This window comes from Engystomops pustulosus, chromosome 8 (genome assembly GCF_040894005.1).
Source record: "Engystomops pustulosus chromosome 8, aEngPut4.maternal, whole genome shotgun sequence".
In the NCBI taxonomy this organism is placed as follows: Eukaryota; Metazoa; Chordata; class Amphibia; order Anura; family Leptodactylidae; genus Engystomops; species Engystomops pustulosus.
Genome location: NC_092418.1, coordinates 21,032,280 through 21,059,561, shown reverse-complemented (window position 1 = coordinate 21,059,561; position 27,282 = coordinate 21,032,280). Strand labels below are relative to the sequence as shown.

The 27,282-nt window shown below is 45.5% G+C and overlaps 1 protein-coding gene across 7 annotated transcripts in view; it reads right to left on the bottom strand.

Moving 5' to 3' along the window:
• Nucleotides 1-27,282, bottom strand: part of CLUAP1 (clusterin associated protein 1) — an 89,728-nt gene that overhangs the window by 20,011 nt on the left and 42,435 nt on the right. For all 7 annotated transcript variants that reach the window (XM_072120147.1, XM_072120144.1, XM_072120149.1 and 4 more), the window contains 6 exons: nucleotides 24,492-24,576; nucleotides 17,843-18,022; nucleotides 16,795-16,890; nucleotides 7,829-7,912; nucleotides 1,183-1,316; nucleotides 836-977 (listed from right to left, as the gene is read on the bottom strand). In XM_072120147.1, the coding sequence (XP_071976248.1) occupies nucleotides 836-977; nucleotides 1,183-1,316; nucleotides 7,829-7,912; nucleotides 16,795-16,890; nucleotides 17,843-18,022; nucleotides 24,492-24,576 (721 nt within the window). The remainder of the gene's footprint in view (nucleotides 1-835; nucleotides 978-1,182; nucleotides 1,317-7,828; nucleotides 7,913-16,794; nucleotides 16,891-17,842; nucleotides 18,023-24,491; nucleotides 24,577-27,282) is intronic.

The window sequence follows — 27,282 nt, the reverse complement described above, 5'->3', positions numbered from 1 at the left end:
AAAAGTGTTTTAGACCGCAATACAGCAGTTTAAAACACTAACAAAAATAAGCTCCGGCACCAGCTCACCCTGAGATGGTGCTCGGTATTTCCATCTGAAACCTGCCACTTCAAGTGGTAGGTTTCCTTTAACAAAATAACACAGGAAACTCCTGAGCTCCCTCTAGTGGTGACTGCAGGCAGCAGAAGTATTGTCTAAAAATAAAAACTAGAGATAAATCATGAAATTGACTAAAACTTAGATTAATTTGGGTTTGACCCTGAAATAAGCCTTAACAAGAGCTGAGCAAAATTGGATTCAACCAAATTAGAAATTCTGCCAATACCGGGACGAGGCACCATGGTCATGAATCCCAAAACTTATCCCATCTCTCTTGCCAAGTCCTTGGTGAGGGAGAGAAATGGGGCTCTGTAGCGACCCCCACCCCCTGGATGAGTCGGGGCTCCAGGAGGGAGGCTTTGTTTTGAGAGACTACCAGACTTGGCAGAAATTCGCTACCTTAACAAGGTGCCAGACCATGCCACAAAGGCCTCCAGGAGGTCGGGCATGGCATACATGACCTCACAGCCTCAGAACTTTGATGCCCAGGAAATTTCGTTCATCTTTAAAGGCAAATTTCTTCCATATATGGAGCTGCAACAATGCAGCTGTATGAGGGCTTGTATTTTTGTGGCGCCATTTTGGGGTAGATCTTGATTGGGCTTTTTCTCAAGTTCCTGTTGGTTGTTGATGGCCAGGATAGCTTCGTATGCTGCGCCACTCAAAATAAATTGACAGCAGCCATGACACCAGTGTGAACAGGTTCTTATACTGTGCAACAAATCGAGAACCTCACCTCGAAGCGTTCCTGCTCCACGCGATGATGGTCGTCTAGCTGCTGTTCCAGGAAGCAGAGGTTGCGGTACTTGTCCATGTAGATCTCGTACTGCTTCTGCAGCTCTTCCTCCAGCTTCTCATACTCATCCATAAAGGCCGGTCTGTAAACATGAGGACAGGGACAACACTTAATGAGACCACCGATGTATAGCCGCTCACAGCGCCGAGGTACAGCCGCTCACAGCGCCGAGGTACAGCCGCTCACAGCGCCGAGGTACAGCCGCTCACAGCGCCGAGGTACAGCCGCTCACAGCAATGAGATAGTGAGAACAATGCGTCTCTCAATGGGACGGAAACCTGGCTCACCTGACGCTCTGGAGAGTCTGCAGTCTCGCTCGGTTTCTCTCCAGCTCCTTTCTGCGTTTTTCAATTTTGGACTCCAGGTTCAGCTCGTCGGACGAGGCGTTGGTTAGAAAATCCCTCATCTTCTGACATTGATCCTGAAATAAAAGGCAATGAAGGGATTAATGAGGCGATCATAAGAACAGAAGCACAGCGATTTGGACCTGAGCAAGGAAGCGACACATGCAGGATAACGTGCGCACAATCTTAGTGCACAGTGCATACTGGTCGGACATTGCACTTTTGTGAACTCCTCCGGACGGGTAAGTAAATGTGCCCCATTGCTTACCAAGTACAGCACCATCCATTGCATAGTGGTTTCATTTAGTATTAAAGCTCAGCCCCATTTAGTTGAATGGTACAAAAGCTGCAACTAGGTCTGAACTAATAAGCCTGGATAGCGGAAGTGGTGCTCACTTCTAATGAGCGGCTGGAGAGCTGAGTATCGGACCCCCATCTCTCAGTCATATCTATGAAAGCCCCTTGAAGGCCACTTACTGTCATCACTTTGTTCACATTCATTGTTCATTCCGATTTTTAACTAATTCATGCAAGTGATCCCATTATATCCCCATCTCCTTCCCTCTAATCTGATATCGGATGACAACAAAATCTGATAATCCCACCTACAATATAACGCTGTATCCCAAAAGACTCGCAAAACGGCATCTATATCATCCCGATAATCCAGCAGGCACCGGGTCCCACTGGTCCAGGATTAAAGTAACTTTATTATTATACCTGTCAGGACCATTAACCCCCGAGCCGCCATCTTTGGTCGTGAATTTGACGGAGAAACTGCAGTATAAATCCATTTATGTCCTCAATGATGTCCTATTGTATCTGGGGCAGGATATATATCCGCCTGCAATCCTCGGAGGATGAGCGATAAATCATCTGATCTCAGGACAAGGAGAAAGAGAAGATCCTTTCATCCCGTATATGATTATTACACACTGTAGCAAACCCCCTCCCTTACTAAATACAAAGGATAAACATCTAGATGGAGGGTAATCTGCAGCGCCTCATCATTAGAAAAAATATGTCGCCTCCGACTCTGCGGCTTCGGTGCAGCCGTAATTATAGGCCCAGGAGATACCGGCGCAGGACGAGGCTTTTCAAGATGTCAGGAGTGATGAAAGGAAGGTGTCATCAGGCAGAGGAGGGAGCAGCCGCTATGTGCTGGGGAGCTGCGTACACAGGACGAGCGCACAACAAGGGACAAGAGAAAATTGTCACCCGGAGTCCTGCCGCTAATTGTATGGAGTAAACAAAGACTGGAATTAAAGCGGCATACACACACACATACACACACCAAGGGCAGATAGTGTCCGAACAGTGCTGTACCTGCTCTATAACATTCTGCCTGCATATACCACACTAGGTACAACCTGCTCAGCTCCTCCTGCTCTATAACATGCTGTCTGCATATACCACACTATGCACAATCATCTCAGCTCCTCCTGCTCTATAACATTCTGCCTGCATATACCACACTAGGTACAACCTGCTCAGCTCCTCCTGCTCTATAACACGCTGTCTGCATATACCACACTATGCACAATCATCTCAGCTCCTCCTGCTCTATAACATGCTGTCTGCATATACCACACTATGCACAATCATCTCAGCTCCTCCTGCTCTATAACATGCTGTCAGCATATACCACACTATGCACAATCATCTCAGCTCCTCCTGCTGTATAACATGCTGCCTGCAGATAGGGCACAATATACAATCTGCTGAGTTCCTCTTGCTCTACAACATGCTGCCTGCAGGTAGGACACTAAATACAATCTGCTCATCTCCTCCTGCTCTATAACATGCTGCCTGCAGATAGGACACAATGTACAATCTGCTCAGCACTTCTTGCTCTATAACAGGCTGCCTGCAGATAAGAAACTATATACAATCTGCTCAGATCCTCCTGCGCTATAACATTCTCCCTGCAAATAGGACACTATATACAATCTGCTCAGCTCATCCTGCTCTATAACATGCTCCCTGCAGATAGGACACTATATACAATCTGCTCAGCTCCTCCTGCTCTATAACATGCTCCCTGCAGATAGGACATCATGTAGAATCTGCTCAGCTCCTCCTGCTCTATAACATGCTCCCTGCATATAGGACACTATGTACAATATGCTTAGCTCCTCCTGCTCTATAACATGCAGCCTGCAGATAGGACACTATATACAATATGCTCAGCTCCTCCTGCTCTATAACATGCTACCTGCAGATAGGACACTATATACAATATGCTCAGCTCCTCCTGCTCTATAACATGCTACCTGCAGATAGGACACTATATACAATATGCTCAGCTCCTCCTGCTCTATAACATGCAGCCTGCAGATAGGACACTATGTACAATCTGCTCAGCTCCTCTTGCTCTATAACATGCTTGCTGCCTGCAGATAGGACACTATGTACAATCTGCTCAGCTCCTCTTGCTCTATAACATGCTGCCTGCAGATAGGACACTATGTACAATCTGCTCAGCTCATCCTGCGCTATAACATTCTCCCTGCAGATAGGACACTATATACAATCTGCTCAGCTCATCCTGCTCTATAACATGCTCCCTGCAGATAGGACACTATGTACAATCTGCTCAGCTGCTCCTGCTCTATAACATGCTGCCTGCAGATAGGACACTATATACAATATGCTTAGCTCCTCCTGCTCTAGAACATGCAGCCTGCAGATAGGACACTATATACAATATGCTCAGCTTCTCCTGCTCTATAACATGCAGCCTGCAGATAGGACGCTATATACAATATGCTCAGCTCATCCCGCTCTATAATATGCTCCCTGCAGATAGGACACTATGTACAATCTGCTCAGCTCCTCCTGCTCTATAACATGCTCCCTGCATATAGGACACTATATACAATCTGCTCAGCTCATCCCGCTCTATAACATGCTGCCTGCAGATAGGACACTATGTACAATCTGCTCAGCTCCTCCTGCTCTATAACATGCTGCCTGCAGATAGGACACCATGTACAATCTGCTCAGCTCCTCCTGCTCTATAACATGCTGCCTGCAGATAGGACACTATGTACAATCTGCTCAGCTCCTCCTGCTCTATAACATGCTGCCTTCAGATAGGACACTATGTACAATCTGCTCAGCTCCTCCTGCTCTATAACATGCTGCCTGCAGATAGGACACTATGTACAATCTGCTCAGCTCCTCCTGCTCTATAACATGCTGCCTGCAGATAGGACACTATGTACAATCTGCTCAGCTCCTCCTGCTCTATAACTTGCTTTCTGCAGGTAGGACACTGTGTACAATCTGTTCAACTCCTCCTGCTCTATAACATGCTGCCTGCAGATAGGACACTGTACAATCAGTTCAGCCCTTCTTGCTCTATAACATGCTGCCTCAGGCCTTGCACTAGGCATGTATCAGTGTATGTAACACTCAGCAGTACTTTATTATTAAATGAAAGGAAAAAATGACATAAACACCTAAAACCCTATGAGCGGAGCTCAGTGACTCATGTAGCACTTGTCCTCGGAGGTGGGAGGATTGCTGCTGCTACTTCTTAGGAGAGCGATACTTATGTAATCTGAAGTACAGCGCCATGGCACCACATGTAACAAGTTTCAATGACTTACCTTTAAAAAATATTGGTCATAAGCACCTACCCCATAACTTGTGAGGGGGTGGGTGTATTCTCCATGCAGTAAGCACGTGGTAGTACCCCCTGCAGAAGAGCGGGGGCCGAGGGATGGAATATTGAGCCCTGTATACATGCGTATAATGGAGATAATGAGCCCCACTATTACCAGGACTGGCAGCCGGCACCCAGCCGTTTTTCCAAGTAAATATCAATATATATATATATTTCTATATCTGAAGAAGAAATTCTTGTAGCCGGAGTGGATGTGCGGTAACACCTACGTGTTCTGCAGGTTCTGCTTTTTGGAGAAAATTTCTATACAGCAGATTTTAGCTGTGGATTTTACTTATGCATTAGGAAAGGGAAAAATGGATAAACCAAAAATAAAATGGAATTCCCCTGTAAATAACAGAAGATGGGAATATTGGGGGACATTTACTAAGGGCCCGATTCGCGTTTTCCCGACGTGTTACCCGAATATTTCCGATTCGCGCCGATTTTCCCTGAATTGCCCCGGGATTTTGGCGCACGCGATCGGATTGTGGCGCATCGGCGCCGGCATGCGCGCGACGGAAATCGGGGGGCGTGGCCAAACGAAAACCTGACGTATTCAGAAAAACAGCCGCATTTAAAAACGAAAAATGTGTTGCGCAGCTTGCACTTACCTTCACTCAGCCTGGCTCGGTGTACTCCAGTGCATTCCGATGGTCTTCAGCGCAGCAGCGACATCTGGTGGACGTCGGAGGAACTGCCTTAGTGAATCCCGGCCGGACCCGAATCCACCGCAGAGAAGGCGCCGCTGGATCGCGAATGGGCCGGGTAAGTAAATCTGCCCCATTGTCTTGTTACAAGCCCAGAACTACTGAGATACTGTCATCATGATAAGGTAGTCAAACCTAGAATGTCAGTGTGCTGGGTTTACAATCCTTCATCCTGGGGGTAGATTTCCTTTAAGAGAAAACGCCAAGTCTCTGACCAGCGCTGGGGAGAAGATTATTGCCATTATATTTACTGAGATTCGTTTGCACAATAAATATTATTTTTTGGAACAGATTTTTATTTGTCATTGAAAGGCTTCACAATCGTAGTCAATATGGCCCCCACACACCCTAATATCCCTGTGACTGACTCAGAGGCACTGCACCATGCGCTGCGGTGGGGGAGATACATAGATGACATCTTCCTCATCTGGTCTCAATCTCTTGATGAACCTGAAACTTTTCTCAGTAGTAAAGAGAAAGACAATAGTACAACAGAGCGGGAACCAACCTTTACACCAAACCCACAGACAGGGACAACATACTCAGATATAAGAGCAGCCATACTAAACCCAGGCTTGGGCCCCAGCCTTAAAGGGGTTGTCCAATGTCATTAAGGGAGCCCCTATCCCCAGGACAGAGACCACCTTGCTGATTGTCAGGGGTCTTAGTGATGGGACCCCCACAGACCACGAGAACGGGGGTCTATGTCAGCAGTCCCAAACCATCGGGCCTATGTCAACAACTTTAAAAAAATAAATCAAGACTCTATAGTTACTTCCGTCTTCTTCCGTCTAAGCACCCGGCCTGCGGCCACACACTATGATGCGGCAATGTCGTGTGACAGCCAGAGGCAAGTATAGAGGGCGCTCTGCTGTGACCATTTCATTAGTTTGGAGAAGTTACAGAAAAGGGGGCACTCATTATAATATGGATAGGGGATAACTTTGGTAACTGGCACAGTGGGGGAGATTTATCATCAAGTGTCTGAGGTAAAACTGTTCTAGTTGCCCATGGAAACCAATCTGAGCTCAGCTTTAATGTTATAAGCAGCTGTGGGAAAATGAAAGCTGAGCTCTGATTGGTTGCCATGGGCAACTAGAACATTTCCTCTATAAGAGACTTATGATAAATCTCCCCCAGTGTGTGGTCTTAGCCTAATGTAGACAATGTACAATCTGCACAAAACTATACATATTTATATATACATTTTATAAAATCCTTCTCTACAACATGCAGCCTGCAGATAGGACACAATGGGGCAGATTTACTTACCCGGTTCGTTCGCGATCCTGCGGCGCGTTCTCAGCGCTGGATTCGGGTCCGGCCGGGATTCATCAAGGTAGTTCCTCCGCCGTCCACCAGGTGGCGGTGCTGCGCTGAAAAGCATCTGAACGCACTGGAGTTCACCGGCTCGGGCCGGCGTTTTTTCCGAATCCGTCGGGTTTTCGCTCGGCCACGCCCCCGATTTCCGTCGCGTGCATGCCGGCGCCGATGCGCCACAATCCGATCGCGTGCGCCAAAATCCCGGGGCAATTCAGGAGAAATCGGCGCAAATCGGAAATATTCGGGTAACACGTCGGGAAAACGTGAATCGGGCCCTTAGTAAATGACCCCCTATGTACACTCTGCTCAGCTCCTCCTGCTCTATAACATGCTGCCTGCAGATAGGACACTATGTACAATCTGATCAGCACCTCCTGCTCTATAACATGCTACCTGCAGATAGGACACTATGTACAATCTGCTCAGCTCCTCCTGCTCTCTAACATGCAGCCTGCAGATAGGACACTATGTACAATCTGCTCTATAACATGCTGCCTGCAGATAGGACACTGTGTACAATCTGCTCAGCTCCTCCTGCTCTATAACATGCTACCTGCAGACAGGACACTATGTACAATCTGCTCAGCTCCTCCTGCTCTATAACATGCTGCCTGCAGATAGGACAATATGTACAATCTGCTCAGCTCCTCCTGCTCTATAACATGCTGCCTGCAGATAGGACACTATGTACAAACTGCTTAGCTCCTCCTGCTCTATAAATAGTACACTATGTACAACCTGCGCAGCTCTGACACCAGACCGATCAGCAGGTCAGTCGTTATTCTGTAATTGTAATTATAATTGGCACAGCCCCTTTATGTCGGTTTGCAGTTGCAGCCGTTAGACGGAATAATTGCTGATGTTCTGTGAATGAACGTGCACTTACCAGGACCTCTCTGATGGACGTCCTCAGCACCTTCTCCGTCTCATTAATTTCCAGCGGCCGGGCGATAGCGGCGGCTCTCAAATCCTGCAAGGAAACAAAGAATACTGTTACCGAACATCACAAAGTTGAATCCAAAATGTGTAACTCTGAACACCGTCATAATGGCCTCACCACTCTGCCCCCAGTGCTCCGTAAATGCTAAACGCTTTGTGACGCGGATAAAAGATGCGCCATTGTCAATCAGAGAAGAGCGGAAAGTGCCTAATTGCTATCAGAGCCTTGGATGTAATTCAAAAAAGAAATGCGGGAGCCATTCCCGAAATACTTTTTAGTGCTTGTTCTGTGTGGGCACAGCAGGAGGCATCAATGCCACTCATGGGCAGGATGGTGACGGGAGTCTGTGGGCGACAACAAACGTCCTGGTGATACCTGGATGACACACAATGAGGGTCATACACAGCCTCCTGCTGAATCGTCACTAATTAAGAGTAACGTACATAGTTTCCGGATGCGGATAATAAGCCATATGTGACCCGGACGTGGCCTGTGTGGCCACGTTCTGGTATAATTGGCATTGAGCCAATTGCTGTAAGTAAAGGCCAGACATACGGCGCGTGTGAGGATCGATAAAACTTGATGGCACATAACAGACACAACGTTTTGAGTGTAACTCGCTCTTAATTATAGTCTGGTGGCGCTTCAATAGAAACCACAATGTGTATCTATATAACAATATAATAGGGCTACTAAGGAAGACCTCCACATACACAACTTTCCCTCCCTCTCATAGCCAATCCCCTTTTGCAAGAAGTAACAAAATGAATCTGGAATTTTAGCTTTGCTAGTAATCCCATGATGCCACAGCACAGCATCATGTAACCATGTAGCAACTTAACCAACATTGTTTGCTGGGGGTGCACTCTTACATCTTTATTCTTCCTGATCTAAGGATTGAGGGCAGGGAAGACATTAATTGGTCCACAAGCCAAATTGTCGTACATCATACTGCTCAACTTCAAGGGGCAGCAGTACTCAGCACCCTGGATGCACCAACAACCACAGTACAGCAATAAATACCACCCCAGCATCCAAATACTGCATTCTGAGCAGACCAGAATAGCGGAGACCCCAGAGCAGACAACGATAATAAGAAATGGAGAGATCCTGCAGAGTAGACGATAATCTTGGGGACCTCATAGCAGATTAACAATACTGGAGACCCCCAGAGAATAAAACTACTAATACTGGAGACCCCCAGAGCATAAAACTACTAATACTGGAGAACCCCAGAGCATAAAACTACTAATACTGGAGACCCCCAGAGAATAAAACTACTAATACTGGAGACCCCCAGAGAATAAAACTACTAATACTGGAGACCCCCAGAGCATAAAACTACTAATACTGGAGACCCCCAGAGCATAAAACTACTAATACTGGAGACCCCCAGAGCATAAAACTACTAATACTGGAGACCCCCAGAGAATAAAACTACTAATACTGGAGTACTGGAGACCCCCAGAGCATAAAACTACTAATACTGGAGACCCCCAGAGAATAAAACTACTAATACTGGAGACCCCCAGAGAATAAAACTACTAATACTGGAGACCCCCAGAGCATAAAACTACTAATACTGGAGACCCCCAGAGCATAAAACTACTAATACTGGAGACCCCCAGAGAATAAAACTACTAATACTGGAGACCCCCAGAGAATAAAACTACTAATACTGGAGACCCCCAGAGAATAAAACTACTAATACTAGACTATACTGGACCCGAGCACGGAGCAGAACTGTGTCAGGAACAGTAGATGACCCGGGAGTAGTACAGTACAGCTGACAAGTACTTACCTCTCCTGGGTCCTCTCCTGCTCCGTGTCCTTTCCCTGACTCATAAAACCAGTGCTGCACCAATGACCGCTTCTATCAGTTATAGAAATGCTCATTGGACTCTGACTGTCATTGGAGTGCGGTCCATTATTCAAGACTTGATAGGCCTCATGTGGCCTGTCAGCGCGGGTTGTGCACCCCTCTCATTTCAAACTTATAGTTGAGATGAATGTGGCTGCACTTTATGTACATGCTCAGTAGTGAAACTCCTCCACTACAGATCAGAGGACTAAGGCACTGGGAAGGAAAGCTACATATATCTCAGGACTGCCAGAGTGACCAGGAAAACAGGACTGTGCAGTCAGACTTTGTGATCTTCAAGGAGCTGAAGTCGTGTTTGGGATAATTGAGGAGTCAGAATCTGAAGTTTGACTTACCGACTCCTCAGCCCTGGTTTCTGGATAGTGGGGATAACATGAAAACTTAGTTTTGTGAATACATTTAAGTCTTGTGAATATTAATACCGGCACCTACGATCAATACGAGACCTAGTAATGTGCAGATGTCACATGGGCAGATGGGTAGAGTCGGTGCTGATGGGTCAGTGCACCTCTCCCCCCGCCCCATAGATCTCATTACAGATCTGTCACCATATATCCTGGACTTTCCGAGAAATGTCTGGAAAGCGCGGCACAATTATGTCTCACCGTTGCGATGAGGTGGACCCCCCCCGCCATGGATCTCACGCTGCATGTAAAAATAGCTCAAATCCCAAATGTGACGAAACCTAGAAATCACAGCAGAGCACCGAGGGCAAGGGACTACGGGGGCAGTCAGAATAAAATATGACTGGTCTAAATATACACACGACACATCCGGCGCTGCAGCCGCAAGACCATTAATAACGCTCAGTGCTATGGCCACAGCGTGTGGCAAACAGACGGGCACAGACACACTGCAAAAAGACTGGCAGATGGGAGACGGGCATCACAAGCCTCAGGCTGCGTATGTTCACTATGAGCTCATGTGCGGCTCCTCGGGGCAGTCTGACTGTCTCATGTGGTCCACGGGCAAACACTGCCAAGATAGGAAAGTACAGGAACCGGCAGTAGTTATAATATCATGTCACAGTTACATACAGATATAATATACAGCTGTATTAAATACATGACATACTTCCAAGCTGCACTCACTATTCTGCTGCTGCAGTCAATATGCACATACATGACATCACTTATACCGGGATGAGACTGAGTTACATTGTGTATTATACTCCAGAGCTGCACTCACTATTCTGCTGCTGGTGCAGTCACTGTGTACATACATGACATTACTTATCCTGTACTGATCCTGAGTTACATCCTGTATTATACTCCAGAGCTGCACTCACTATTCTGCTGCTGGTGCAGTCACTGTGTACATACATGACATTACTTATCCTGTACTGATCCTGAGTTACATCCTGTATTATACCCCAGAGCTGCACTCACTATTCCGCTGCTGGTGCAGTCACTGTGTACATACATGACATTACTTATCCTGTACTGATCCTGAGTTACATCCTGTATTATACCCCAGAGCTGCACTCACTATTCTGCTGCTGGTGCAGTCACTGTGTACATACATGACATTACTTATCCTGTACTGATCCTGAGTTACATCCTGTATTATACTCCAGAGCTGCACTCACCATTCTGCTGCTGGTGCAGTCACTGTGTACATACATGACATTACTTATCCTGTACTGATCCTGAGTTACATCCTGTATTATACCCCAGAGCTGCACTCACTATTCTGCTACGGGTGCAGTCACTGTGTACATACATGACATTACTTATCCTGTACTGATCCCGAGTTACATCCTGTATTATACTCCAGAGCTGCACTCACTATTCTGCTGCTGGTGCAGTCACTGTGTACATACATGACATTACTTATCCTGTACTGATCCTGAGTTATATCCTGTATTATACTCCAGAGCTGCACTCACCATTCTGCTGCTGGTGCAGTCACTGTGTACATACATGACATTACTTATCCTGTACTGATCCTGAGTTACATCCTGTATTATACTCCAGAGCTGCACTCACTATTCTGCTGCTGGTGCAGTCACTGTGTACATTCATGACATTACTTATCCTGTACTGATCCTGAGTTATATCCTGTATTATACTCCAGAGCTGCACTCACCATTCTGCTGCTGGTGCAGTCGCTGTGTACATACATGACATTACTTATCCTGTACTGACCCTGAGTGCACTCACTATTCTGCTGGTCAGTATGTAATCTGCCAGCCAGGTACATCTTAGCTGAACTCCTATAAGTGGGGAGACAATTCTACTTTGGTAAATGAGATCTCAGCACAGAAACACAGAATAAAACCTATTAAGACTAATTAATTGATGAAACATTTTCTGCGCCTCCTGGTCTCTTCAAACCTAATTTAGTGGTAATTGTACAGCGATTACTTGGAAAATATATAATAATAATAAAATAATCGGGTACAAAAAACCTCTAAATTCTAAAAAAAAAAAATAATTAGAATCTGTTTATAAATGCAGTTCACAATTCAATTACACCAATTACTCATCACCCGAAACGTTGGGCAGTCCCTGGGGCTGTCGTCCTATCAGGAGTAAAGGTCTGTAAGGGTGGATTAGGCCGTCTTAATCTAGTCTATCCTAAATTTACATCTCCTATAGGTTAGGCTTAGCTTAGCTCGGAGAACATAAAAAAAATGGGTACATGATGATATAACCACCACATGACCGCATCCCTTTAAACCAGGTGGGAGATGGTGCATCGGACCTCATTGCCACGCCCATTGTGCACCTAAATGCTCATTTGCATTTGCATATGATGCAGAATACTTGGCCCAGGATCCCTTTAAATTCAGGCGACACCTGATTCATTCAGATGCGAAATAAATAAATAGCGAGACTGGGAATGACGTAAAGCGCTGGCCCATTACAGCCCAGATCCAGTCTCCCAGGATCCAGTCACTTACAAGAAGTCGGACATAATGTAAGAAGGTAATGAATATGGAGGAAAGTGTCCGGGGAGAGACTCGGGGGATGAGGAGATGCATTAGATGTTCCCTGACACCCTCACACGTTCCACAAGATTTATTGAAGGATAAAAGAGGACGTCCTGGTAAGCAGCAGCCATTACTCTACCGCCATAGTGTGTCATACATAATAGAGACATGTGTCATACCGCCATACTGTGTCATACATAACAGAGACATGTGTCATACCGCCATACTGTGTCATACATAATAGAGACATGTGTCATACATAATAGAGACATGTGTCATACCGCCATACTGTGTCATACATAACAGAGACATGTGTCATACCGCCATACTGTGTCATACATAACAGAGACATGTGTCATACCGCCATACTGTGTCATACATAATAGAGACATGTGTCATACCGCCATACTGTGTCATACATAACAGAGACATGTGTCATACCGCCATACTGTGTCATACATAATAGAGACATGTGTAATACCGCCATACTGTGTCATACATAATAGAGACATGTGTAATACCGCCATACTGTGTCATACATAACAGAGACATGTGTCATACCGCCATACTGTGTCATACATAACAGAGACATGTGTCATACCGCCATACTGTGTCATACATAACAGAGACATGTGTAATACCGCCATACTGTGTCATACATAATAGAGACATGTGTCATACCGCCATACTGTGTCATACATAATAGAGACATGTGTCATACCGCCATACTGTGTCATACATAATAGAGACATGTGTAATACCGCCATACTGTGTCATACATAATAGAGACATGTGTAATACCGCCATACTGTGTCATACATAATAGAGACATGTGTAATACCGCCATACTGTGTCATACATAATAGAGACATGTGTAATACCGCCATACTGTGTCATACATAATAGAGACATGTGTAATACCGCCATACTGTGTCATACATAATAGAGACATGTGTAATACCGCCATACTGTGTCATACATAATAGAGACATGTGTAATACCGCCATACTGTGTCATACATAATAGAGACATGTGTAATACCGCCATACTGTGTCATACATAATAGAGACATGTGTAATACCGCCATACTGTGTCATACATAATAGAGACATGTGTAATACCGCCATACTGTGTCATACATAATAGAGACATGTGTAATACCGCCATACTGTGTCATACATAATAGAGACACGTGTAATACCGCCATAGTGTGTCATACATAATAGAGACATGTGTAATACCGCCATACCGTGTCATACATAATAGAGACACGTGTAATACCGCCATACCGTGTCATACATAACAGAGACATGTGTAATACCGCCATAGTGTGTCATACATAATAGAGACATGTGTAATACCGCCATAGTGTGTCATACATAATAGAGACATGTGTAATACCGCCATAGTGTGTCATACATAACAGAGACATGTGTAATACCGCCATAGTGTGTCATACATAATAGAGACATGTGTAATACCGCCATACCGTGTCATACATAACAGAGACATGTGTAATACCGCCATAGTGTGTCATACATAATAGAGACATGTGTAATACCGCCATAGTGTGTCATACATAATAGAGACATGTGTAATACCGCCATACTGTGTCATACATAATAGAGACATGTGTAATACCGCCATACTATGTCATACATAATAGAGACATGTGTCATACCGCCATACTGTGTCATACATAATAGAGACATGTGTAATAACGCCAGTAATCTAGGCCAGGCACAGGACTCCACAACGCAGCACATGAATTGTTCCATATTCTTTTCATATGTTATGATGTCTCCCTTTACTATGGAGACAATTCAAGAAGCTTTAATAGGGATCAACACATTGACTTAAATACTCTGTACTGCTTTTAAACAAATTGCTTTCTATGATCAGATCAAGCCACTTTAAAGGGAATATACTATCTAGTGATATGTATCGTCCCTGGAGAGAGGTGTTATCAGATCTTTGTGTATGTTGTTAGTAGCAGCAGGACTGTGATATATGGATTTATAGTCCATCTTTGTAGCACTGGGGGTGTGGCGTCACACTGCTGTGCTCTGCACTCTCTGCAGAAAGTGTTAGATATCCTCCCTGGAAATATGTATAATCAGACCTTTACATATAATGACATATAACATGTGTATGGTGATAGAAACAGGACTGTGAAGTAGTTATATACCAGGATTGTACTGGGGGCATGTCCTCACACTGCTGTGCAGGCAGTGTATTGTCCCTGAAGAGATGTGTTATCATACCTTCATATGTGTTGTTAGTAGCAGCAGGACTGTGTACAATTGATTTATATGCCAGATTATAGACTGGGAGTGCGTCCTCACACTGCTTTGCACTTAGCATGGAGCCACTCCACAGCTCCTCCTCTTGCTGTGCTAGTCAGAAGCTGTTGCAGGTTTCAGGTTTAATACTAAAGCACTCAGCGCAGGTGGAAGAGTTAATGGAGCAATTCAATGCAACATACAACAAAGATATGGGTTTCTATTCCGGGATTGTAGCTTCTTGGGGTGTGTCCTCACACTGCTGTGCTCCTGGCTCACTCCAGTGAACTGTTGCATGGCCAATCCAATCTTCTCAGAGTGACTGCAGTAGTTTTAAACTACAGGTCTGGAGAGAAAGGGCTGTGAAACAACTTTACGCAGAGCGCTCAGAGCACAGCAGTGTGAGCACAAGTGCCTGACCTCTCTCTGCAATTAAAAGAATGGAGGTCTCAGATGCAAAGAAAGTTGTGTTTATGGCCACTGAAAAGAGCAGTAGCGGGGGAACGTGGGGACCTGAGACAAGGGTCTACTGATCAAAGGACCCTCAGATGTGGGACTTTCAGGGACCAGGATAGGGAATAAATATTATGTACAAGACACTGCTTTCGGGATGACAGAGTCTCATGTGTGAGGGTAATTGGCATAGGTATAGATATATAGATAGTATATAGCTGTAGTTTGTATCACCCGCTGTTGGCACTAGGTGTGACTAATGCCTCCTATAAGGCTGGCACTGCTGCCCATGCTCTGGTCTATGGGAATCAGAGTGGTGGGCACTAGGTAGAGTGTTAGTATCCCACTACACATACACAATGTAGCCTGCAGCTCTTCAGGACCAGATAGCACGGGCTATGTAGCTCTATAGATTAAAGGGATGGGGGAGTGAGCGTGTGGTGCGATCTGTCACACACCTCGATGCTGCTCATTAGCTGCGGTGATTAATGAGCTGGTGGCGGTGTCATGGCGGGCTCTGTGTGTCCACAATCTAATTTTACACATTTATGGGTCACCCCCGCAGGTGCAATAACAGGGAGATAGACTTGTCCCTTCTGCAGTTGATAAAGTTTTGCAGTAACAGTAAGGAAAAAAAAGTGTATAAATAAAGCTAAGAGTTAGGGGTTTAGCTTTATTCTGATAACTTTGGTTAAAGGGGTCCTCTGATCACAAACATCCCCTTTAAAACATGGCAGCAAATGGAGTAGAATACAAGCAACATATTAATTACATGAGTCATAACAATCATAATTCATTACATGAGCCCTGGTATGCAGTTAGTAGCAGCAGTAGAACTATGGTAAATGGATTTATATTCCAATTGTAGTTTCTGAAGTGCACTGGGGGAGTGTCCTCACACTGCTGTGTTCTGTGCACCAAACTTTTCCACAGCACATCCCCTTAGCCTTAACTCAAAGCTTTACAAGTCTTTTGGTTGGACACTACTGCAATGACTTGGGCCATATGGCAGGCCGTATGGAGGAGTAGCACAGAGCACAGCAGTGTAAGGATGTACCACCAGTGCATTTAGAGAAGCTACAATCCCTCATTATGAATCCATATATCACAGTCCTGCTGCTACTAACAACATATATAAGGTGTGATCAGACATTTCTCCACCGTCTGCACTACTGCATGGTCAGTTTTTTAAGCCTCTATTCAGACTGGATTGTGAAATATAGTAGCTGCTCGTTGGGACGGGATCAATCCATAAGATTCTATCCATGACCCTAAAACTCAAGGGATATGACTATTAACCCATTCTTGACCATGCAGGCACCATGCATCGGGGGGATAGCACAACTGTCCCAGCACTTACTCTGAGGTCCGCCTCCTTGCCCAGGACGTCGTAGAGCAGCGCTCCCTTGGAGGTGATCTCCGATGCTAGCTGTCTGGCCATCTTCAGGTCCGTAATCTGCAGAACAAGGCGACATGCAGAGATAAGTGCGACCTACAACATCTGGAATTAGCAACCGCAACATGTGCTGGCGGGAGATAACGTGGAGGGGTCACCTTATTGGTGTTCTTGTCATGCAGCCGAAGTGTTTAACCCTCTCTCCTCAAAGCCATTCCCTTACACCACTGACATTCATTAATGTGGATGGCTGCCATGCTAAATTATATGTTCTAAATTACTGGTTTTCCTTGAAATGAGCCATTTTTACGGATCCATAGAACCAGGACCATCATCGATGTATTCTGAATTGTTGAGCAGTGTTCCCCTCTGCAGGCTCTATCTGAGCTAGCAGCTGGAGACCAGATGCTATGAGGTCTCCCATGTACTGCACAGCGAAAGCAGCGGAGAATCAGCTCTGTATCTCCTTGTTTCTATTCCATTCACCAGCATCATATAGTCCAGTACTGATCTGTATTAGGCTACATTCACATTGTGCCCACGGTACCATTGTATGGCGGACACACATCCGTGCCGGGGAGAGGAGGAGGGGGTGAGTGCTGCTAACCCCTACCCCTCTCCATAGAGAAACATGGGGCACGGCGCCATATTCCAGGGAAAGATGGGACATGTGCTATCTTTTCCCAGGGTACGGAACGTAACGGTGCCGCACTTGTGCTGCACCGCACCGCTCCTGTATGGCGCCATGCACCCATTACCGCCAACGGGGGCATAAATACGGCCCTCAAACGGCTGTGTGAATGCAACCTTAATGTGAATAAAGGGGGTTAGACAGAAAACTCACTAGCATCTGCAGCAGCCTCGGCCTATTTCTGTCTCTCGCCTCCTCCCCTCTCCAGATATCTAAGGAGTCATATATAGTCTCTATATAGAGTCATATATACTATCTGTAAAACCGTGGTGGATCAGTTACAGACCATTTAAAAGGGTCCTTAGAACTAGTTATACGCACTTTGGTTCCCAAGTCAAACTTAAAGGTGGACATGTCCTCATCTCCGCTCTGAATGTTATCGATGCCTTTGGTTTTCATAGCGTTGTACAGCACGGTGGTGACCTTCAGCAGCTCCTTCACAGAATAGCCGTCCGCCTGGTACAGCTTCTTGGTGTTCAGCTTGATATGGGCTTTAGTGGCCTGAAACAGAGTGAGCGCAGGAATAAGCTTTATTTTTGTGTACAAGGCCCCCCCCCCCCTGTACAACCCCTTTAAGAAACTGGTTATGGAGGAGAATGGCTGTAACTGGGAAGACCACCCTCTCCGTATAGAATATCCCTCCCCCTCTTCTTCTTTCTTCCCCGGTGTCCTTGCGTGTTCCTCTGCATCAGTACAATCTTTTATGCTGCACATTATTCAAAATTATTCTTGAAAACGACCTTCACAAAATATGGGAAAAGTAAGTTAATAAAAATTCCGATGTATGACACAAGGACTTATAGAAAACTACAGAAAATAAAAGGTGCAAAATTGTTATTTTGAAAATGTTTATGATAAATAATATTGGAGATAATTAAAGGGAACTTGTCATTGATGAAATCTCCCCCTTTTACCTATAAAAAAAATCTCCTATCAGAGTGAAGTTTACAGGCTGCAGGAGCAGGGCCACTTCAGACGGTTCTGTAATAGCTGGAAACATGGTGTCATTTTAAAGCTAAGAATCTCATCTTTTAGTTCATATGAGGCTTGTGGTTCTGTGATCCACAGAACCAGTGATACGAGGAGTTAAAGACATGGTTGGAAATGTGAGCTGCAGATATAAAATCCGATTACGCCTTTCTTTAACTGACTGTATCTCTGGTTCTGTAGATCACAGAACCACAAGCCTGATGGCATCTAAAAGATGTGATTCCCATCTTTATAAAACTGACAATAGCGGAGTCTGAAGTGACTCTCCTCCGCCTCTAAGCTTGCCTCATCCCCAGTAAATATGACTGTTCTCTGCGCATTGTCACATGACTTTAGAGGAGTTGTTTTTTTTTGTGTTTTTTTTTTTTTTTATAGGTACAGGCAGTCCCCGGGTTACATACAAGATAGGGTCCGGAGGTTTGTTCTTAAGTTGAATTTGTATGCAAGTTGAAACTGTATATTTTATAATTGAAGTTCTAGACAAATATTTTTCTTTTGTCCCAGTGACAATTGGAGTTTCAAAATTTTTGCTGTAAATGGACCAAGGATTATCAATAAAGATTCATTACAGACACCTTACAGCTGATCATTACAGTCTGGGACTATAGTAACATCCAGAGAGCTTCACCAGAGGTCACAGTGGGCAGAGGGGTCCGTCTGTAACTATGGGTTGTCTGTAAGTCGGGTGTCCTTAAGTAGGGGACCGCCTGTACATGGATTAAATTTCACATAAAAGAGGGAATTCATCCCCTACCTGAAGGGGCTGTATTGTAATGGGGTATAATCTGTCCACAGATTCACTTTAAAGGGGTGGTGTAATTAATAACACTGTATTATCACAGGGGGGGGGGTTCAGCTTTTGAACCCCTTGTGATCATCCTAACGCCAGAATTGCAATTCCCCCTGATTTGCTCCTTACTCCAGAGATTTACGGGTTTCGGCCATCCCATAAGCCGTCCTGAAGTCAATGGCGCGAAGGACGCAGCTCTGTCCTGTACTGCACTGAATTCTCCGAGACTTATGGATGGGCTTAGAGATGGTGCAGCATAGCAGACTAATGTTATACAAAACCTATCCACGTGTTCCGAGAAAAAAACCCTGCAGCACATAATGACGGCTGCTGAAGCTGTAGAATCAATTAACACCGGCTGCGTAATTTATCCGCCGCAATACGAAGGTTGAGCCCCTCCAAAGAACACGATTGCAACCCAAAATCCACAGCAGCCGTATCCTAGAGACCAGCCAGATCTGCACTTGTTCACATCAATCAGTTTTTTTTTTTTCAGATGTTTTTTTTTTTTCCCTCTCGGCTCCTGGGATTTGACATGAAAGATTCACCTGATGTGGGGAAAATAATAATGTCACAAAAGAGAAGCGAGCAGGATCAGTGCGTCCTCCTGCGAGAGGCGCTGCAAATATTACAATAATGAGTGGGAGCGCACCCCAGGAGCTAGCGGCCTTAACCATGTAGTGTCCGGGACTGTGCAGGAATCTGATCATCTGATCGGTGACAGTGGGGGGTAGATGGGAAACAATATGGGGGAACAGTGTCAACTATTACCGCAGAAACTCAGTGATCACATATCTGCTGTATGAGGACAGGGATATTCTAGAATAAGTAGATAATATATTATTGTGTCACTTAAGACATTTATCCCCTATACTCATTGCTGGGGTCTGAGAGCTGGGCTCCCCCTCCCCCGTCCTTCAAAACATGCCCCCTCAAGTGTCCCATAGTAAATTAATCACCCCATGCCATAAAATGGGGGGAGGGCACATGATTCCCCCCAATATTCAGCATTCAGACGAGCACAGCGCCGCACTCTGCATAGTGGCTATGCTTGGTATTGCAGCTCAGACCCAATCATCTTTTGTTTCAACTGAGCACTTCCTCTATCAGGAAATTGTCAAATGGGAGTTACCAGTAGCAGTAGCGGGGAGGGGCCCTCACTAACGAATTTTAGGCTCCACTAGGTCTGCCTATGATCGGTCCATAATCATAAAGCTTTGAGCATTGACATGAAGGCCCGAGTTTTCCTTGCGGTCATCAATATTTCATGAGTAATTCTAATGAGTTATAGACACTTCAATCCACCTGAAGATTCCCGGGATCTTTCATCCTGGATGAGGCTGCACTTCCTCCTGACAGGTGGATCCGTCACAGCGCAGGTAAGTGATGTAAGTAGATGAATCTGTCAGCTACAGACTATGTCATCAGCAACAACATTCATGTTATCACCCATCCATCAAGAAATCTACAATCAAAATCCATCATGATAAAGCAGTGACGCTTAGGGCTCATTCAGATGGGTGTTTTGGCATCAGTTTGCTTAACATAATTTTGTGGATGGGATACTGGACGTTATTTACTAAGGGATCGCGTTTCGTTGGACCATTTTCGGGGTTTGAACAGTTTTTACAGGTATTTAACAGGTGTCTGCGCTGGGAATGTGTTGCACTTGATCGGATTGTGGCGCAGCTGCACTGGCTTTCATGTGACACAAATCGGGGACCGGGCCGTCGGACGATCCGACTTATTCGGACTGAGGGCGGGATTTAACTTTCAAATTGTGTCGCAATCCCAAGCACTTACACGCAACAGGAAGAAGATGGCGAATTCTGTCGGACCTGAGCGGGGAAGCGACACATACAGGATATCGGGCGCACGATCTTAGTGAATCGCGGCAAAGTGCACTACACACGGACGATGCACGTTCTGTGAACTCTTCAGACCGGGTATGTAAATGTGCCCCAACATGGACTGAACATTGAAAATTACGCATCTGCATGTTTTGTGGATGCAGAGCAGACACGCTGGTCTGAATAAGCCCTTACTCGTTGATCCACGCACTATGACTGTAGTAAACTTCTTTTATATGATATCAATAGCCTTCCTTCCATAGCCTCTAAAATCAATGTATAAAATTATGTTAATGAACCTACCCTAACCCCTCTCTGCTCTGTCTTCAAAGGCTGTTACACTGCCTCACCCCTTGTGCAGTGAGCACTTCCTGCTGTTATCTCAGTGCTGAGGGAGCAGGTGGAGGGTGAGCCAGTGTAACAGCCTGTAAAGCCAGAAAACAGAAGGGCTAGGGTAGCTCCTTCTTGCTCATTATTGCCGTCTTATTTTTAATTGATTTCATTGGGTTCTGTGTAATGCCTCATTCCCCCTAGGCTGGCACCTTGAAGGGGATGTCCAGAGGTTGCAAAATGTGACTACCTTCTTCCAAAAACAGTGCCACATCTGACTATGGCTTGTTCCACTGCAGCTCAGCTCCATAGAGATGAATATAGTGGCAATACCGTGCACTACCTGTGGTCAGGAGGGGAGCTGTTTTTGGAAAAAAACAGCTACTTTTTTCAACCACCTTCAGCGCTGCTAAATTTCCCCAGAATCCATTGACTGATGGATTTACATCAAAGAAGCATCATGGGATAAACAAGAATAACCTTCTTACAAAAAAGGGATGTTCAAAGTGAAGAAAAAAGACGGCTGGTGTATCCATGAACACAGACAACCTCCAAATCCAGTAATGAGAAATGTTCCAGAAGAAAGAGACCATTACTCCGTTTGGGCCCCATTGATGAGCTCTAGTTTGGCTGTGATGGTGTAACATATACAAAGTCCATAAAAGTGTAAGAATCTATATTCCCGTTCTTCCAATTTAACTAATCTGCCTTTCAAAGATAAGGCAAAGAACCAAGGGGAAGATAAAGGCAGGCGGTCGGTGGGTAATTCATCACTCCCATGTGACGGGAGCGTGACGGGCCTCAATATGTCGATCAGTCCGGAGCGTTGTGAACCATGGCTGGATCAGACTGAAATATACAGAAAATACTGGGGGGACGTGAACCCCTCCTGTGTGATAAAAGTAATTACTGTACAGAATACAGTGTTCTCTCCAAATGTTATTCCGAGGAACACGGGCTTTGTGTTCTTGGGAAAGTTGTTTCCACCTTCTCCCAACGCTGCATTATATATTGATCCGGCACAGATGAAACTTTGGATGCATTTTGGGCAAAATGAGGAATATAATGAGTAGTGAGTCGCCTGTAGCTGGTACAGACTCCAGCCGCTCACAGCTTGTATGGATGAACTTTACAATTGGCGATCACTACTGTTCTCATGCTAAAAAAAAAACAAAACAATCTCCAACTAAGTGTTGCAGTCCCCTGTATAGCAGTATTAGATCCTGCAGCGCTTATTCATGTGCCCTTACATGCTCTGTGGATTATGGACAGGGGTTGCCATATTTCATGGCTCAAATGCTGCCCCCAGTAGCAGGACCCAAAGCTGCTTTGTTATCCAAGATTCCCTGCATCCCATGGGACTGCACCTCCATGATCAGGTTCCCAACATGGCACTGTAGCTCTGAAGGGACACAGGGATGGTCCAAAGAATGGACCATCAGCAATCTGGAGAATGGGGGGGACCGGCAAGAACAGCAGGTCAAGCATGTGTCCTACTGTATCATTCAATTGCATGGGATTGTCAGAAATGACAGAGCAGAACGCTCGGGTATCTCCGGAGATTCCATTCACAGTCTATAAGAGTAAGCCATTTCTGACACTCTTATACTATTGAATGAAGTGGCAGGACACATTTCCTGGGACTGATTGATAGATGTTTCATTCTCCTGTACATTGGGGATCCGAGTAGTCGGACTCACACCGATCACCTTGTTATCCCTATGCTGGAGATAGCTTGAAACTTGGTACAACCCCTTTAATGGGAACTTGATTAATCAAATGGGGATCCTTAAAGAGAACCCGTCAGGCAAAATAACCCTCCTAAACTAAATATATTTTCATAAACTGCCATTAGAGAGCATTGCCTCTACCCTTTCATCGTCCCTCTAGATGCCTGTAAACCTAAGCAATGAGGTCCTAAAGCTGTATGCAAATGACCTGTGAAATGTCCAATGAGTCATTAGCATATTCAAGCTGTCCAGCTTATTCATGAGTGGGAGGCACAGCCACACCCTCAGTGCTTGACTGACAGCCTGTATAATGGTGTGAGGCTGTATAATGATGTGCTTCCTGGTGCTGGTGGCCACACCCCCTGCATCCTGTGTGTGTATAGGAGAAATACAACACCTCCAGGCTGCAGCCATGATATAGCAGAACATGTCAGGTACTTGTGTAGCTGATGCCTGTGTCTCTGTGTATTAGGAGGATGCAGCATGTCAGCAGATGGACTAACTATGCTTTACTATACATTACACACAGACATGAGCAGAGGGAGGAGAGGGGAGGGGGAACAGGGACCATGTGACCAGCCTCATTTACATAATAAAGAATAGATGATTTTATAATGATTCATGTATGAATTGACTAGATAAAGGCTGGGATGGGATCATTGTGCGTTCTTCCAAAAGGTAGTAGTGACAGAAATAGTGATGACAGGTGCCCTTGAAAGCGAACTGTGCATCAGCATTCTATTCACATACTGCATTTGTGACCACCATTCTCATGATCGCTGGGAGTCCATCCACAGAGGAAGCTTCTTCCCTATCCTGTGGCTACTGGAGAAGTGCACATAGCAGAAATGCACATAGAGAAGTGCACATAGAGAAGTGCACATAGAGAAGTGCACATAGAGAAGTGCACATAGAGAAGTGCACATAGAGAAGTGCACATAGAGAAGTGCACATAGAGAAGTGCACATAGAGAAGTGCACATAGAGAAGTGCACATAGCCGTTTTCCAAAGAACTGAACAAAATCAAGCAAAAGTTTCTCAGTAGAATACAGATTACCTCTGCACCTGAAAAGGTAACATGCACAAAACGTAGGCTACATAAGCTCCACCTGAGTTTTATGCTATGTTCTGCAGTAAGGATGCACAGCCTAGGGTCGGAGAACTTGTGCACAAGGTGTTTTAAAAATATAGCAATTTAATAAAATACAGAAAATTCCTGATTCAAACATTTACACGGGTTGTAAAGGACAAGACCAAGAGAACTAGGGCTTCAATCTTACCATGAACTGTGCCACTGCCTTAATGAAGAAGACCCTGTCCTGCTCCGTGTCCACATCCACAGGTAACGTCATGTTAGGCTCATACCTGGAGGAGGAGACAAGGTATGACATTAGCCACTTATGTAAAACTATTAAAGGGTTAATCCCATTTAAAGTATTTAATACATATAATATATCATTTGAAAAATTCCTGGAATTCATGTGTAGAAAGAAGAGACAAGTTGATTGTGACTATATCTAATAACCAGGAGTTATGAACATAAGAAAGGGGGGCAGTCATGACTTCCCGAGTCTACAGCAAAATAATTTTAGTCTAGTTCCCTTTTCAGTAGAGCCTTGGATCAAAGAATGTAATAATTAGAGATGAGCGAACATGCTCGTCCGAGCTTGATGCTCGGTCGAGCATTAGGGTACTCGAAACTGCTCGTTACTCGGACGAATACTTCGCCCGCTCGAGAAAATGGCAGCTCCCGCCGTTTTGCTTTTTGGCGGCCAGAAACAGAGCCAATCACAAGCCAGGAGACTCTGCACTCCACCCAGCATGACGTGGTACCCTTACACGTCGATAGCAGTGGTTGGCTGGCCAGATCAGGTGACCCTGGAATAGACTAGCCGCTGGCCGCGCTGCTCGGATCATTCTGTGTCTGGATGCCGCTAGGGAGAGAGCTGCTGCTGGTCAGGGAAAGCGTTAGGGTGTTCTATTAGCTTACTGTTAGGCAGGAGTGATTCTCAAAGAACCCAACAGCCCTTCTTAGGGCTACAATAACGTTCTACTTTTTTTATTTTAATTTGCATCTTTTACCATTTTGTGAGGAATTAGCAGGGGGACTTGCTACCGTTGTGTTTAGCGCTTAGTGGCACACATATCCATAGCAAAGACCGAAGTGGCAAAATTCAGTAGGGGTTGGATTTCTATTAGGCAATAACTCAGTGTCATCTCATCTGGCATAGTAGTGTGCTTCCTTTGATACTTGGCTAGAAAATAGCCATAGGAGAATACAAACAGCTTCTTGAAGCCTACAGTAGCGTTCTATATATTTGATTTCTGGTTGATCTGCTGGTGGCTGTAGTTTCTGCAGTGCATGTACTTGCCAATTCTGAGCAATTTGTAGTGAGACTTGCGACCGCTGTGTTCTGCGCTTAGTGGCGCACATATCCATAGCAAAGGCCGAAGTGGCAAAATTCAGTAGGGGTTGGATTTCTATTAGGCAATAACTCGGTGTCATCTCATCTGGCATAGTAGTGTGCTTCCTTTGATACTTGGCTAGAAAATAGCCATAGGAGAATACAAACAGCTTCTTGAAGCCTACAGTAGCGTTCTATATATTTGATTTCTGGTTGATCTGCTGGTGGCTGTAGTTTCTGCAGTGCATGTACTTGCCAATTCTGAGCAATTTGTAGTGAGACTTGCGACCGCTGTGTTCTGCGCTTAGTGGCGCACATATCCATAGCAAAGGCTGAAGTGGGAAAATTCAGTAGGGGTTGGATTTCTATTAGGCACTAACTCAGTGTCATCTCATCTGGCATAGTAGTGTGCTTCCTTTGATACTTGGCTAGAAAATAGCCATAGCAATAGGATAGGATTGTTTGGTTCTAAAAACTCAAAAAAAAACAAAAAACACAAAAAAAAACAAAAAACACAAAAAAACACAAAAAAAAACAAAAAAAAGTAAAAAAAAAAAAAAAGTTATAACTCTCATTTTAAAAATGTTTAACCCCAGGGCTAGGGGTAGAGGACGAGGGCGGGGACGTGGGCGTCCAACTACTGCAGGGGTCAGAGGCCGTGGTCCTGGGCGGGGTGAGACACCACCTGCTGATGAGGGAGCAGGGGAACGCCGCAGAGCTACACTCCCTAGGTTCATGTCTGAAGTTACTGGGACTCGTGGTAGAGCACTGTTGAGGCCAGAACAGTGCGAACAGGTGATGTCGTGGATTGCTGACAATGCTTCGAGCAATTTGTCCACCACCAGTCAGTCTTCCACGCAGTCCACCCATGTCACCGAAATCCCCACTCCTCCAGCTCCTGCACCTCAGCCTCCTCCCCCCCAGTCTGCCCCCTCCCAGGAAAATTTGCCATTTGAACCGGCATACTCTGAGGAACTGTTTTCTGGACCCTTCCCACAGTCACAAACCACTTGTCCGGTTGCTGCTGAGCAATTTTCCGATGCCCAGGTTTTCCACCAGTCACAGTCTGTGGGTGATGATGACCTTCTTGACGTAGTGGAAGTGTGTAAAGAGGTGTCCGACGATGAGGAGACACGGTTGTCAGACAGTGGGGAAGTTGTTGTCAGGGCAGGAAGTCCGAGGGGGGAGCAGACTGAGGGATCGGAGGATGATGAGGTGACAGACCCAAGCTGGGTTGAGAGGCCGGGTGAACACAGTGCTTCTGAGACGGAGGAGAGTCCTCGACCTGAACAGGTTGGAAGAGGCAGTGGTGGGGCCAGACGGAGAGGCAGGGCCAGAGCTGGTGCATCAGCGCCACTGTCAACTAGTGAAGCTCCCGTGGTGAGGGCTCTTGCGGCGAGGGCTAGATCTTCAGAAGTGTGGAGGTTCTTTAAGGAAACACCGGATGACCGACGGACTGTGGTGTGCAACATTTGCCAAACCAGGCTCAGCAGGGGTTCCACCACTACTAGCTTAACTACCACCAGTATGCGCAGGCATATGAATGCTAAGCACCCCACTCAGTGGCAACAAGCCCGTTCACCTCCGGCCGTGCACACCACTGCTCCTTCCCCTGTGTCAGCTGCTAGTCAGCCCCCTGCCCAGGACCCTGCCACAAAAACCCCAT